Source organism: Rhinatrema bivittatum, chromosome 19 (assembly GCF_901001135.1).
Source record: "Rhinatrema bivittatum chromosome 19, aRhiBiv1.1, whole genome shotgun sequence".
NCBI lineage: Eukaryota > Metazoa > Chordata > Amphibia > Gymnophiona > Rhinatrematidae > Rhinatrema > Rhinatrema bivittatum.
In genome coordinates, this window is record NC_042633.1 from 12,796,483 (window position 1) to 12,813,010 (window position 16,528).

A 16,528-nucleotide genomic window follows, 5' to 3' on the forward strand; every position below is an offset into this window, starting at 1 on the left:
CAACTAGGAGCAATGTGCACATAGCTGTGCGGCCTTGATTCTCTCTCTCAGGCTTTAGTATAAGTTTATTGCTTGCTTTCTCATCATAGACTTAGTGTATAACTAAATAAACAGGCTCTTGCCTGTTCATAAACATTTCACAGTGTAAGAAAGGAAACAGGAGTTCACTCAGAGGTTGGCCTGTGGCCTTCAAACTAGTCTGTGTCTGGGTGAAAACTCTGAAACCATACAGCCTAACCTCTATATACATCCTCGGCAAAAGTAACTAAATATGACTCCATCAGCAGGTCCAAAGCGGCAGTAGTTTGCCGTCCGGGGTTCATCAAAGACATGTTTAATCATTTGCTTAAAGCATGGTAGATCCTGTAGTAAGGGATCTCCCCGTTCCCAAATAGAGGAGGCTCAGGTCAGGGCCTTACCATCCAAGAGTGAAAGGATGACTGTAGTTTTGATGGTGTCACTGGAGAATTGGGATGGTTGCAGGGAGAACTGCATGAAGCAGTGGTTTAGGAATCCACGGCACTGCGGGGGGTCACTGGCATAACGAGGCGGCACTGGTAGATGAAGAGCCACGGTTGAGGCTGGAGGAGCCAGTACCACCGGAGTAGTGACGTTGGTGGAGGAAGATGCATCCAGATGGGTTACCAGGCACTCAACCGTTGCCGCTAGTATGTCCAGACATTGTTGCTGCTGCTGTAACCTCTGGGTCAGACCAGGAATGGCCTGTATGCCGGACAGGTCTGCCAGGTCCATAGCCTCAGCAAACTGTTAGGAAGGTGGACCCCTGATCAGAGACAAGGTTGGTGCTACCTTTAGGAGGAAGATACCTATAGGTCCTCGACATCGGGAGGTGAATGCAGGTGAAATGGAGACCCAACTGGACCTTCACCTATACAAACCCTTATTCCACGCAGGTTGAGCCCTTAGGTACCGAGGCCAGCAGGACTTAGTTGTGGGTCTCCAGATGAAGAAAATCCCTAGAAGGCAGAACAAAGTCAGACATACCAGAGGTCGGGGCCTGCAGTAGACAAGAGTATCCAGGGACAGGCCAGAGGTAGGGGCAGGTGGCTAGCGAGGAGAGACGATGAGCAGGCAGGTGGTCAGGACAGGCGGCAGACAAAGCAGAATCCAAGGGTGTACCCAGTCAAGAACCAGAAGAACAAATTGAGGGAACAGGAGCGGAAGCAGGATCACGGAGCCAGGAACAGGAGCAGGATCACGGAACCAGGAGCAGGATCACAGAACCAGGAGCAGGAATAGGAGAAGGATCAGAAAACCAGGAGCAGGATCAAGGAGCAACTCTCACTCTAGGCAGAGCAGGATCTGTTGCTGAGGTGAGGAAGGGATGGCAAGGCAGGGTATTTATACCTTCCTTGTCTGACATCATCATCCCAAACCGCAGGGAACTTTCCCTCCGCTGGCTCTTCAAATTAAAAAGAGTGGCATGCGCGCGCATGCCTAGAGAGCCTATGGAGAGCAGCGGCATCATCGGCATAGGGAGACGTGGTGAGGGCTGGAGCAGACCTTGTGAGCAGGAGCCAGCGTCAGGGACGGGAGCCAGCCATAGACGGGGCAGGAGCAGGCCTTCTGCCTCTCAAGGTAAGGGGAACCGGTTGCACAGGTCCATGGCTGGGGCACCTAACAAAAGGTATCTGCAAAGAAGCCATAGGAGAATCCTACTCTACAGAGTTGTTTACAGATTTCTACTGAAATTTTAGTGATCTATGGTGTGTTTCAAGGAAAGAACATCAATTACAGTGAGCAATCAATAAGAAACATCATTACAAATTTACTCCTGTCTGTTCTCCTCTTGGCTTTAACCTCAGTATTGTAGAAGTTCCTCAGTTAGAATCATAGGATCCATCTTATATGACTTATATGAGCTTAACATCCAAGCATTCCCTTGCCCCTTTCCCAAAGATGACCCTACTTTGTCTTGTGAACCACAGATTTGGCCAAGAAGGTAAGAACATAAGAAATTGTCATGCTGGGTCAGACCAAGGATCCATCAAGCCCAGCATCCTGTTTCCAACAGAGGCCAAAACGAGGCCAGAAGAACCTGGCAATTACCCAAACACTAAGAAGATCCCATGTTACTGATGCCAGTAATAGCAGAGGCCATTCCCCGAGTCAAGTTGATTAATAGCAGTTAATGGACTTCTCCAAGAACTAATCCAAACCTTCTTTGAACCCAGCTACACTAACTGCACTAACCACATCCTCTGGCAATAAATTCCAGAGCTTAATTATGCGTTGTGTAAAATAATTGTCTCCGATTAGTCTTAAATGTGCTACTTGCTAACTTCATGGAATGCCCCCTAGTCCTTCTAGGACTAGGTCAGAGATCCCTTGTAATTATATCAGCTGCCCATGTCAAGGACTGCTTTACCTTGAAACATAGAAACATAGAAATGACGGCAGAAGAAGACCAAACGGCCCATCAAGTCTGCCCAGCAAGCTACGCACTTTATCCATTTTTTTTTCCCTTTTTCTCTCTCCCACCTGTTACTATTGGCTTCCAGTACCCTCCAGCCCTAATTCCCCTCCACCCAATTTAGAGAGCAGCTCTGTATCTGCATCCAAGTGGCATCCAGCTCAATTGGGGGTAGCAACCGCTGTAACAAGCAGGCCACCCCCTGTTTTTATTTTTTTGTTTTGTTTTATTTATTTTTTTTGGAAATAGCAGCCCTCCATCCTTCCGCTCCGTGAAGGTGGAACACCAACTACTGGCCACTGGCATCCCGCTCCGTGAATGCCTCTGTGGCTACTGCCGCTCCGTGCAGTGTTTGAATGCCGCTGTGGCTACTGCCGCTCCGTGCAGTGTTTGAATGCCTCCACTTTATTCACGCCCTCTAGACTTGATGGATCCACAGTGTTTATCCCACGCCCCTTTGAAGTCGTTCACAGTTTTAGACTTCACCACTTCCTCCGGAAGGGCATTCCAGGCATCCACCACCCTTTCCGTGAAGAAATACTTCCTGACATTGGTTCTTAGTCTTCCTCCCTGGAGCCTCAGCTCGTGACCTCTGGTTCTGCTGATTTTTTTCTGACGGAAAAGGTTTGTCGTTGTCTTTGGATCATTAAAGTTTTTCAAGTATCTGAAAGTCTGAATCATATCACCCCTGCTCCTCCTTTCCTCCAGGGAGTACATATTTAGATTCTTCAATCTCTCCTCGTATGTCATCCTATGAAGACCCTCCACCTTCCTGGTCGCCCTTCTCTGTACCGCTTCCATCTTGTCCTTGTCTCTTTGTAGATACGGTCTCCAGAACTGAACACAGTACTCCAGGTGTGGCCTCACCAAGGATCTGTACAAGGGGATAATCACTTCCCTTTTCTTACTCGATATTCCTCTCTCTATGCATCCCAGCATTCTTCTGGCTTTTGCTATCGCGTTGTCGCATTGTTTCGCAGACTTCATTTCATTAGACACTATCACCCCAAGGTCTCTCTCCTGCTCCGTGCACATCAGCCTTTCCCCCCCCATCGAATACAGTTCATTCGGATTTCCACTCCCCATATGCATGACTTTACACTTCTTGGCATTGAATCTCAGCTGCCATATCTTCGACCACTCTTCCAGTTTCCTTAAATCCCGTCTCATTCTCTCCACTCCTTCCGGCGTGTCCACTCTGTTGCAGATCTTAGTGTCATCCGCAAAAAGACAAACCTTACCTTCTATCCCGTCTGCAATGTCGCTCACAAAGATATTGAACAGGACCGGTCCCAACACCGATCCTTGCGGTACACCACTTAAAACCTCTCTCTCTTCAGAGAAAGTTCCATTTACCATCACACATTGTTTTCTGTCCGTCAACCAGTTTTCAATCCAGGTCACCACCTCAGCACTCACTCCTAAGCTTCTCGTTTTATTCACCAGTCTCCTGTGCGGAACCGTATCAAAAGCTTTGCTGAAATCCAAGTAGATGACATCGAGCGCTCTTCCTTGATCCAATTCCTTGGTTACCCAGTCAAAAAAGTCAATCAGATTTGTCTGACAGGATCTTCCTCTGGTGAATCCATGCTGCCTCTGGTCCATCAATTCTCTGGACTGTAGATAGTTCACTATTCTCTCTTTCAACAGTGACTCCATTACTTTTCCCACCACCGAAGTGAGGCTAACCGGTCTGTAGTTACCAGCCTCCTCTCTGTTCCCACTCTTGTGAAGCGGGACCACCACCGCTCTTCTCCAATCACTCGGCACCACTCCCGTTTCTAGGGATCTATTGAACAGGTCGCACAGAGGTCCCGCCAGCACATCTCTGAGCTCCCTCAGTATCCTTGGATGAATCCCATCAGGCCCCATGGCTTTGTCCACTTTCAGATTCTTTAGCTCTTCCCATACATTATCTACTGTAAATGGATTTTCATCTGTTCCACTTCCCTCCATTTTCTTGTTGTGTAGAGATGGTCCTTCTCCAGGGTCTTCTTTAGTGAACACAGAGCTGAAGTATTCGTTTAATATTTCTGCCATTTCTTCGTCTCTCTCCACACATTGATCATTTCCACCTTTCAATTTCACTATACCACTTTGGACTTTTCTCTTTTCGCTGATGTATCTGAAAAATGTTTTGTCACCATGTTTTATCTCCTTGGCAATCCTCTCTTCCACTTGACTTTTTGCCAACTTGATTAATTTCTTCGTCTCCCTCAGTTGAATCAAATATTCTTCTTTGTGCTCCTCCCTTTGGGATCTTTTATATTTCTTGTATGCTGTTCTTTTAGCTTTAATTTTGTCAGCCACCTCCTTTGAGAACCAGATAGGTTTCATTTTTCTTTTGCTTTTCTTTACATTTCTAACATATAGAGCAGTTGCCTTGGTGATTGCTCATTTTAGATTGGTCCACTGCTGATCCACATCTCTCTCATTTTCCCATCCATTTAGTTCTTCCTCTAGGTACTTCCCCATTTCCTCAAAGTCTGTGTTTTTGAACTGTAAAACTCTGGTCTTTGTGCTTCTTTTCCATATTCTTTTAGTGATATTAAACCATACCGTTTGATGATCACTGGTGCTGAGGTGGGCGCCCACCTTGACATCAGAGACGTTATCTCCATTATTGAGTACTAAGTCGAGTATAGCTCCTTCTCTGGTGGGTTCCAATACCATTTGTTTGAACAAAGATACTTGCATGGCATCCACTATTGCTCTACTGTTTTTAGATTCTGCAGATGGGATTTTCCAGTCTACATCTGGCATATTAAAGCCACCAACGATCACCACTTCCCCCTTCTTACCTATCTTATGGATGTCTTCAACCAGATCTCTGTCCAGCTCTTCCTTTTGGTTTGGAGGCCTGTAAACCACTCCAGTATAAATGGATGCTCCATCATCTTTTTTTAGGTCGACCCATAGTGCTTCTTCCTTGCCCCAACTTCCTTGCAGCTCAGATGCTTGGATATTATTTCTGACATAAAGAGCTACACCTCCCCCTTTTCTATCCACTCTGTCCTTCCTTAACAAGTTATTGCCTGGTATTGCCGTATCCCAATCATGACATTCTGTGAACCATGTCTCTGTGATAGCAACGATGTCCAGTTCTGCCTCCGTCATTAGGGCCTGCAGATCTGGGATTTTATTTCCCAAACTATGAGCATTTGTAGTCATAGCTTTCCAGGTACTCTCTTTAAGGTTATTGCTTTTCCTGTACGCCTTATGAGTACAGACCACTACAGCCATCCCCTTGGATGGCTGTAGTCACTGTTTTTAGACTTCCTGGATGGCCCGATATCTGCTACTCAAGTCCAGGATTTACCACATTATATGAGAAGACCTATTATTATTTCTATGAGAAAAACACAGATACTAGAGGCCCACACATAGAATGAGAGTAAAACAAGGATTGGACCATTTTGACCAGCAGAAACTGAAAAAATTGAAAAGCTTATCTGCAATGCAAAGGATACTATTATGGGAAAAAAGTGTGTATGTATAAATAAAATCTCAGATAATGTTAATATAGGGCTGGATTTTAAAAGGCTTATGCGTGCCAGGCCTATTTTAAAAAGACCCAGTGACGTGCGTAAAGCCCCGGGATGCATGTAAGTGCCGGAATTTACAAAAGGGGTGGTCCGGGGGCGGGGCAGAGGCAGGCGCAAAAGTTAAAATAAAATTTTTGGGGGGTGATAGCGTAGGGCTAGGGAGAGGAAAGTTTAGGGAAAGGGGTGGGAAGGGAAGGTTAGGGGGAAGGGAATGGGGGGAAGGCAGCGTGGCTCGGCATGTACAAGGTGCACAATTGTGCACCCCCTTGCACGCTCCAACCCTGGATTTTATAACTTGTGAGTGCCTGCGCGTGCAAGTTATAAAATCGGGTGTACATGTGCATGCACCAGGTAGCGCGCGCATATGTACGCCCGCACGCAACCTTTTCAAATCTACCTCATAGTGTATATAAGCAACAAAAAGCGAACACTAATATGCATAGAAATATATGACAATAACAAAATTTACTTTATTACATTTTATACAAAAAGTACATTTTTATCATTTTTGAAAAGATTTTTAAACTTCATACAAAACCAAAACAAGTAGTTATAACACATGTAGTATATGGTGATACAGTCTGTATCCCTATGCTTTAAAAATCTCCTACAAATCATGAAATTTGCAATCTAAATGATCCAAACAGATGGTCCACAAAAGAATCCTAGGAACAACTTCTCATCATCTTATAATGTTCAGAGTGCTGCTCTCCCTTTGTTCCATTTCTTTGTGTACAAAATGGCTGTTATGTTAATGACTCCCTTTGACAAATATTCTCTTGTTTTGCCAAAACATTAGTGTTCTTGTGATCTGCACCGCTTCCCCTCTCTTCCCAGTGACCGGCGCCTACCTCCATGTCAGGAAACGCCGCACTCCACGGTCTCCAGGTCCCAGGGACGCGCATAGGCCCATGTGGCATCCGCCATTTCCTTGTCTCTCTCGCAGTGGCCTCGCGCGCGAGTACGGCCACTTTGTGCGTCCAGAACCCGGAAGTCTGGCTCCGCCCGCGCTGATGACGTCACTCTCCACCCAGATATAACCGGCGCCCGGACCTTTCCTCATCGCCTTGCAACGAGGTTCACTACAGTCCTGTAGCTCTGAGTTGCGTGTCTACTTGCTGTGTTCCTGCCTGCCTTGACTTTGGTTCGTCCTGACTACGCTCTGCCTGCTGCCTGCCGCCTGCCTTGACTTCGGTTCGTCCTGACTACGCTTTGCCTGTTGCCTGCCTTGACTTCGGTTCATCCTGACTACTCTCTGCCAGCTGCCTGCCTCGACTCCAGCTCGTCTCTGTTCCTGCGTCAGCTTCCAGTCCTGCCTTCTCCTGGTTCCTGCGGACCCCGCTCCAGGTTCTACTTGCATCCACCTACACCTGCTCTATAGACTCTCTCCCGCTGCTATTCAAGTCCCAAGGTGCCAGAACCCTACGGGCCCCTCCTGGGGGGTTCTGGGTACCCCGGTGAAGATCTTGCACGGGACTCTATCCTTTCTGGTCTGCTTAGTTCTCTGTTGCTGGACTCTCTCGCTGGTACTCAAGTCCCAAGGTGCCAGAACCCTACGGGCTCCTCCTGGGGGGTCCTGTGTACCCTGGTGAAGACCTTGTACCAAACTCTATTTCTATTGGACTTCCTAGCTCTCTGAGTCTTGGCTCTGCCTCCCAACCTACCCCGCCTCTCGTAGTAGGTTGGCCCAAGGGTCCACTATTCTACCGCAGAACCCGGCTGCAACAGTTTGCAAGGCCATGGACTCGGTGGAGGCCCCGAGCTTATGGGCTATTCCAGGAATGGCTCAGCGCCTTCAGGAGCAGCAACACTGTATAGACACCCTAGCAGCTACTGTGGAACAATTGGCCGCCCAGCTGGAGGTCTCGGCTCGTGAATCACGTCAGGTGTCTCCTGCCTCTAAAGCCTCAGATACGCAGTTACCTACACCCCCCCGGTATGCCGGGGACAGCAAGTCCTGTCGAGGGTTTTTAAACCAGTGTCAGGTATGGTTTACCCTCCTTCCGGCCCAGTTTCCTTCAGACGCAGAGAAAGTGGCGTTCATATTTTCCCTACTGGATGGTAAGGCTCTTAACTGGGCTTCACCCTTGTGGGAATGTCGGGACTCAATGCTGCAGAACCTGGAGGAGTTCCTCACTAATTTCCGGCTTGCCTTCGACGACCCTGCTCGCCTAAGTACAGCAGCCTCAGAGCTCCTCACCCTCCGGCAAGGAGTACGCCCCGTGGCAGACTACGTTATTGAGTTTCATACGCTAGCCATAGAGGTCGGTTGGCAGGACGATTGCCTGAAGGGCATCTTCCTTGAAGGACTATCTGGCCGTATCAAGGATGAGCTGGCAGGTCGAGACCTCCCAGGGGACCTCAATGACCTCATCGACATAGCTGGTAGGGTGGACCGTTGTCTCCAGCAGCGAGCTAAGGAGACTTGCGCGCTCCGCAGACCACCTCCTTCATCACCTACCATCTCGAGGTCCAGGGGTGCCGGGGCGCCTCCCACGCCGATGCCCAGTGGGGAACCCATGCAAGTCGGCAGATCGCCATTAACTCCTGAGGAAAAGAGAAGATGCCGTACCTTGGGCCTCTGCCTCTATTGTGGAGACAAGGGGCACTTTCTCTTGGCTTGCCCGGAGCGTCCGGGAAACGCCACTGCCTAGGCTATACTGAGGAGCTACACCTAGGCACTTCTGGAACAGCTCCTCTTTGCACATTACCGGTAACCCTGAGGTATCCTGGAGGAGAATGCCAGGTCCGTGCGTTCGACTCAGGTGCGGAAGGGAACTTTATAGTGGCTGACCTGGTGGCCCAGCTCGCCCTCCCCACAGTACAAAAGATCCCTCCGCTGCGGATCTCCTCCATCCGAGGTACTCTGCTCCCCGGAGTCATTACCAGCTCTACCGTTCCCATTACTTTACAAACAGGATTACTCCATTCGGAACAGATCTCCTTGCTCGTCCTGGAGCGGGCAGTGCATCCCTTGGTTCTGGGCCTGCCGTGGCTCCGTGTGCATTCACCTCTTATCCAATGGGACGATATTCATCTGGTTCGGTGGGGTCCAGCCTGCTTTGACCGCTGCTTGCAACTTCCGCATCCGCCTAGACCCCTGAACCGTCTGCTCCTCCCAGCTGTTGCCAGAACCATACCAGTCCTTTGAGGATGTCTTCTCTAAAGAGATGGCGGAGATCCTCCCACAGCATCGGCCGTTTGATTGTTCTATTGATTTGCTGCCCGGGACTACTCCGCCTCGCGGCCGAGTATATCCTTTGTCCTTACCCGAAACCAAGGCCATGTCGGAGTATGTGTCAGAGAATTTGGCCAAAGGGTTCATCCGGCCCTCTCGCTCACCGGCAGGTGCCGGCTTCTTTTTCGTGGCCAAGAAGGACGGGACTCTCCGGCCATGCATTGATTATCGGGGCTTGAATTTGATTACTAAGCGGGATCGTTACCCTCTCCCGTTGATCCCGGAACTGCTGGACCGCCTCCAGGGTGCTCAGGTGTTTACTAAATTGGACCTCAGGGGGGCCTACAACCTGGTGCGCATCCGTCCTGGGGATGAGTGGAAGACGGCGTTCAACACTCGGGACGGGCATTACGAGTACCTTGTAATGCCCTTCGGACTTTGTAACACCCCAGCAGTCTTCCAACATCTAATGAATGAGGTTCTGCGAGACTTCCTGAAATCCTTTGTGATAGTATACCTGGATGATGTTCTCATTTTCTCAAGGGATTTGGAGTCTCATCGCCAGCACGTGAAACAAGTCCTCCAGGTCCTCCGAGAGAATCATCTGTACGCCAAGATGGAAAAGTGTACCTTCGAGGTAGAATCCCTGCCTTTCTTAGGTTATATTATCTCCTCTACCGGGTTCCGTATGGATCCAGAGAAAGTAGCAGCCATCACTCAGTGGCCCCAGCCCAAGGGGCTCAAGGCCCTCCAGCGATTTTTGGGCTTCGCGAATTTCTACAGGCACTTCATTCCAGGCTACTCCCACCGGGTGGCACCACTCACAGCTCTGACCCGCAAGGGCGCTGACGCCAAGAACTGGCCGGAGGCCGCTGTCGCTGCGTTTGCCGATCTCAAGAAGGCCTTCCTTTCGGATGTCTGCCTCCGGCACCCGGACCCCTCCAGACCTTTCATAGTGGAGGTCGATGCCTCCAGTGTCGCCGTGGGAGCTGTATTGAGTCAACACTCGGACTCTGGGAAACTCCTACCCTGCTCCTACTTCTCGAGGAGGTTTTCCCCAGCTGAGAACAACTACTCTATTGGGGACAAGGAGTTGCTGGCTATTAAGCTCGCCCTGGAGGAATGGAGGCAGTGGCTTGAGGGGGCTTTGCATACCACCACGGTTTTTACTGACCATAAAAACCTTGAGTTTTTGTCGCAGGCCCAACGTTTGAACCCCCGCCAGGCTCGCTGGGCCTTGTTTTTTAGCCGATTCAATTTCGTCCTGCAATATCGACCAGCGGCCAAGAACGTCCGGGCGGACGCCCTCTCCCGGACCTCATGTAACGAGGGGGATCCTGAGCCGCCTCAATTTATCTTGGATCCAAGTAAGGTCCGCCTTTCAGCCCTGACGGTCCTCGCCCAGGATAGAACCATAGTCCCTTGCAAGGATCGCCTCACGGCACTACAATGGGCTCACGACTCCCTCATCGGAGGGCACGCCGGACGTGAGAGAACATTAGAACTTCTCAACCGGTATTATTGGTGGCCCAATCTCCGGCGGGATGTCGCCACTTACGTGCAATCCTGCCCTACCTGTGCTCGCCAGAAACCCAGCCCGGGTTCTCCTTGTGGTCTCCTCCAACCATTACCTATACCCACGGAACCCTGGACACATTTAGCCACGGATTTTGTGGTGGACTTGCCACCATCTAGCGGCCATACTGTAATCTGGGTGACGGTAGACCGCTTTTCAAAAATGGTGCATTTGGTTCCCCTTCCGAAGCTCCCATCAGCTCCCGAACTAGCTCTCCTTTTTGCTCAGCACATTTTTCGCCTGCACGGCCTTCCCCAGGATGTCGTCGCGGACCGAGGACCCCAGTTCGTGGCACGTTACTGGAGAGCTCTCTGTAAATGTTTTAAGGTAAAACTCAATTTCTCCACGGCCTTCCATCCGCAGAGCAATGGACAAACAGAGCGGATGAATCTTACCCTGAAATCCTATCTCCGCTCTTTCATAAATGAGAAACAGGACAATTGGTCCGAACTACTGCCCTGGGCTGAATTCGCCTACAATAATCAGGTCCACACGGCTACTGGTATGTCTCCTTTCCAAGTGGTATACGGGAAGCCCCTAAGACTGCCACTCCCTCTCGATACTTCTAGCGCCTCGCCAGCTGCCCAAGCCACAGCCCGGCAACTTCAAGTTCTATGGCATGGAACCCAGCGCAAATTACGCCAGGCAGCTGCCTCCGCCAAGCAAGTGGCCGACGGCCAGCACCAGCCTACCAGCCCGGAGATCGGGTGTGGCTCAATACCAGGAATATTCATCTCCGCCTTCCTTCCCGGAAATTTGCACCCCGGTTCTGCGGCCCATTTCGAGTGGCCGAGAGAGTGGGCCTAGTATCCTACCGACTAAGACTGCCATCCACATTTCGGATCCATGAGGTTTTTCATGTGTCCCTACTCAAACCCGTGGTTCTTTCCCGATTCCACCACACACCTCCGGATCCCGTGGCTGCACCCATAGATGATGATCCGACATATCAAGTGTGGGAGGTTGTGGACATCCGCTTCCATAACCGCAGGTGGGAATACCTCCTAGCCTGGGAGGGTTGTAGCGACGAGGATAATACGTGGGAGCCCAGCCGCAACATTCTCGACAAGGATCTTCAGCGCCAGTTCCATCGGGACCATCCCGAGAAGCCCGGACCTCTCAAGAGGGGCCGTAAAGGGGGGGTACTGTTGCGGTCTGCACCGCTTCCCCTCTCTTCCCAGTGACCGGCGCCTACCTTCATGTCAGGAAACGCCACACTCCGCGGTCTCCAGGTCCCAGGGACGCGCATAGGCCCATGTGGCATCCGCCATTTCCTTGTCTCTCTCGCAGTGGCCTCGCGCGCGAGTACGGCCACTTTGTGCGTCCAGAACCCGGAAGTCTGGCTCCGCCCGCGCTGATGACGTCACTCTCCACCCAGATATAACCGGCGCCCAGACCTTTCCTCATCGCCTTGCAACGAGGTTCACTACAGTCCTGTAGCTCTGAGTTGCGTGTCTATTTGCTGTGTTCCTGCCTGCCTTGACTTCGGTTCGTCCTGACTACGCTCTGCCTGCTGCCTGCCTTGACTTCGGTTCGTCCTGACTATGCTCTGCCTGCTGCCTGCCTTGACTTCGGTTCGTCCTGACTACTCTCTGCCAGCTGCCTGCCTCGAATCCGGCTCGTCTCTGTTCCTGCGTCAGCTTCCAGTTCTGCCTTCTCCTGGTTCCTGCGGACCCCGCTCCAGGTTCTACTTGCATCCACCTACGCCTGCTCTATAGACTCTCTCCCGCTGCTACTCAAGTCCCAAGGTGCCAGAACCCTACGGGCCCCTCCTGGGGGGTTCTGGGTACCTGGGTGAAGATCTTGCACGGGACTCTATCCTCTCTGGTCTGCTTAGTTCTCTGTTGCTGGACTCTCTCGCTGGTACTCAAGTCCCAAGGTGCCAGAACCCTACGGGCTCCTCCTGGGGGGTCCTGTGTACCCGGGTGAAGACCTTGTACCAGACTCTATTTCTATTGGACTTCCTAGCTCTCTGAGTCTTGGCTCCGCCTCCCAACCTACCCCGCCTCTCGTAGTAGGTTGGCCCAAGGGTCCACTATTCTACCACAGAACCCGGCTGCAACAAGTGTTTGCTTATTCTTGGTTATATTCACTTTATTTAGTGTGAGCACATTAATTTTTTCTAACTGCCTCATCTCCATCACACACACACACACACACACACACACACACACACACACACACACACACACACACACACACACACACATATATATATATATATATATATATATATATATATATATATATATATAATGTATTTTAATTTCAACTAATTATTTAGCCTTTCAAGAAGCCCAGCAGCCTGGATCAATAGTGTGCTTAGCTCAGAATGAAGTGGGATAAATATAGCCAGTGTTGCAGAGGTGGTATTTTAAGCCACATTCTAGGAGTGTAGAATTCAGTGACTATCAGGATATTTTATACTTGGTTAATAACCCTTATTTAATATTTATGAGATAGAAATGCATTACAAAATCTGGATATGACTGGCAAGGCTGAGGCACAGCTGTAAACCCATGAAATCAGGCTGTCACTGTATAAAATCAATGCAAGTATGTCTCCTTTTCTCCACACAGCTCCTGCATTATGTATGGAAGGTGCATTTCCAGAACACCATGGGCCGGGAGATTTTCTTTGACCAAAAGGGCAACCCACCGGCTGCTTATGACATTAATAACTGGTACCTGCCTTCAAGTGGCTCTTTTACCAAAGTAAAAATTGGCCACTATGAATCCGGAGCTGCCGGCAGCTGGGACATCAAAATCAACACCAGTGCCATCACATGGAGTGAAGACTATGCACAGGTTAGATGATCCCCCCTGTCTTCATAGAAAACTGATTAACAAGGTGCTCAGTAGTTATATTGTAAACCGGCATGATGTACCCACGAATGTCGATATATAAAAGCTAATAAATAAATAGAGATGGGAGGAAATTTCTTTGATCTGAATGAAATCCAATTTCAGAAACATTAATAATTGACTTGGATCTTTTCAATCAATCAAATTCAGCTTCAGATTATTTTGAATCTGACTCTGATTTATTTTTCATGAATTAGAAGAGTCTGGGACCTTTAGCTCAGTAGTAGAGTCACCACCCCAGAATCCAGGGTTCACCAGTCTGTATCTTGGAAGCTTTCTATGGGAGAAACATTGTACCAGTCTGAACTAATTTACATTAATTTATTTTCCTTCTTTAATTATATTTTCTTTAATTGAAGGAAATTCTAAATAAATTTAATGCATTTATTTTCTCCTCAAACTCAACTGTTCTGTGCTTTTTTAAAGAAAGGACTTATTAATTTAGAAGCAATTTATTGGGTATCCAGTTCATTTGTTTCTTAGTACCTCTGAGCCTTCATTCTCAGAACCAGACCACTCTTCCTTCTATAGTGATGGGCAACCTCAGAGATGACTTGGGTGCTCAAGATGTTTAAAGCAGCTTGGGCTACAGGGAATCATTTTGATCAATGAAAAAATGCATTTATTTTATTTATTTATTTATTTTATTTTTAATTTTTTTTATATACCGATGTTCCTGTATAAAATACATATCGCACCGGTTTACATAGAACTGAACTGTCGCCTCAAGGGCGGAATACATTAAAACAGGTTGACAAAGAACTTACAGGGAGACATTCAACGAACATGATAAACTGCAACAAAGTACGAACTCAAACATATGTACAGTGGTATAGATACCGTCTATTGCTTCTTGTGATCTTAGCTCTCAGGGAAGGCTTGGATGAATAGCCAAGTCTTTAGCTTCTTTTTGAATGTCAAAAGGCACGGTTCTTGGCGGATTTCTGGTGGGAGCGAGTTCCAAAGAGGGGGACCTGCAGTGGACAGAGCTCGTTTCCTCAAGGAAGTTTTGACCAGCTGGGTGTGAAGCATGTTCTGGTATGCACTTCTGATCGGTCTCTTAGAAATGTGCTGCTGCAGTTGAAAAGATAGGTTGAGGGGGGAGATGTGTAGAGCCTTGTGAATCATCATGAGGGCTTTAAAGTGTATCCTGAATTTAATTGGCAGCCAGTGAAGGTTCTGGATGATAGGGGAGATGTGTTCCCTTTTTTTTGGTGTTCGTGAGGATTCTGGCAGTTGCATTCTGGACCATCTGAAGTGGTTTGATGGTGCTAGCGGGCAGGCCCAGAAGGAGTGAGTTGCAATAATCCAGTTTCAGGAGGATGATAGATTGTAGTACCAGGCGGAAATCTCGGAAGTGTAGAAGTGGTTTCAATTTTTTTAGTACCTGCAATTTGAAGAAGCATTCTTTGGTGGTGGTGTTTACGAACTTGCTGAGGTTGAGGTGGTTGTCTAATAGCACACCAAGGTCTCTTACTTGCGGAGTGTGGTCGATCGATGTGAAGGAGAGTTGGGAAGAGATAGGAGGGTTGAGCGGGGTGCAGTTGTCTGGAGCTATTATGAGGATTTCAGTTTTGTTGGTGTTTAGAACGAGGTTGAGGCTGGTGAGCAGGTTGTTGATTGCTGTAAGGCAGCTGCTCCAATAAGACCAGGTTTTGTGGAGAGATTCAGCTTTCAGGATGAGGATCTGGATGTCATCCGCGTATAGGAAGTGTGTTAGCTTGAGGTTGGTTAGTAGGTGGCAGAGTGGAAGGAGATAAATATTAATTAGTGTAGGTGAAAGGGATGATCCTTGGGGTACCCCCAGTTTAGAATTGATAGGGTGTGACTCTTTGTTGTTGATCCTAACCTTGTAGGACCTGTTTTCGAGGAAAGATTTGAACCAGTTGAGCGCCGATCCTGTGATGCCAATGTCTGCTAGACGCTGAAGGAGGCACGAATGGTTCACGGTGTCGAACGCTGAGGAGAGATCTAGTAGTGCGAGGAGGAAAGGTTGACCTTTTCCAGATTAAGGAGGATGGTGTCAGAGAGTGAGGCTAATAGTGATTTGGTGTTGATCCACGAAGTCGTTGCAGTATTGACGTCCGAGAGGTCCAGGTGAACTAGTTCTTTGGATAGATGTGAGCTGAGGAGTTCTCCTGTGCAAGGTTTTCTGATGGAGATTGATGTTACATGTGTTGCTTGAGGAGGGTGTTCCATGATTTCTAGCGCCGTGGAGATGATTCGGTGGTCTGTCCACGGGACTGGTACGCATGTTGGGTTGGTATGGGGTGATATTCTTTCATTTATGAAAATGAGGTCTAACGTGTGACCTGCTTTGTGGGTGGGATCGTTGACGATTTGTCTGAAACCCATGTGGCTGAGTGAGGAGAGAAGGGTTTCGCAGTTAGTGGAGCGAGGTTGAACGTCCACGTGCAGGTTGAAGTCTCCCATAAGGATGGCTGGTTTTCCGGTATTAAGGTGTTTGGCGACGAGTTCGATGATGGGTGAAGGGTCTGCCTCTAGTAGTCCAGGGGGGGCGTAAATTAATCCGATTAGGAGGTGTTTTGATTTGAAGAGGGAAAATTCCAGGTTGGCTGAAGCATTAGTGGCCAGTAGTGTCAGGCCTAGACCTTTTTTGGCTGCAAGGAGCAGTCGTCCTCCTCTTTTTTTGATCCTGGGAACAGAGAGGAGGTCGTAAGCCTGGGTGGGGAGCTGATTTAGTAGTACTGTGTCTGAGGTTTTTAACCAGGTTTCTGTGATAGCACAGATGTCTGGTTTTTTTTCGGTGAGGAGGTCGTTGAGGATGTGCAATTTTTTGGAGATGGATTGCGCGTTGAATAATGTCAGTGAGAAAAGAGCCAGTCCGAGTAATTGTGTGAAGGGTGAAGTCGAGATGGGGATGATCCTCTGTTGGCGATTGAGCGAGTGAGTATAGGGCTTAGGGAGTCT

At 48.8% G+C, this 16,528-nt stretch overlaps 1 protein-coding gene across 1 annotated transcript in view; it reads left to right on the forward strand.

Moving 5' to 3' along the window:
* The window catches only part of LOC115081154 (extracellular calcium-sensing receptor-like), a 111,471-nt gene extending 97,922 nt beyond the window's left edge, over positions 1–13,549 (forward strand). The window contains exon 4 of the mRNA XM_029585660.1: positions 13,313–13,549. Within this exon, the coding sequence (XP_029441520.1) occupies positions 13,313–13,549 (237 nt within the window). The remainder of the gene's footprint in view (positions 1–13,312) is intronic.
* The last annotated feature ends 2,979 nt before the right edge of the window (positions 13,550–16,528 follow it).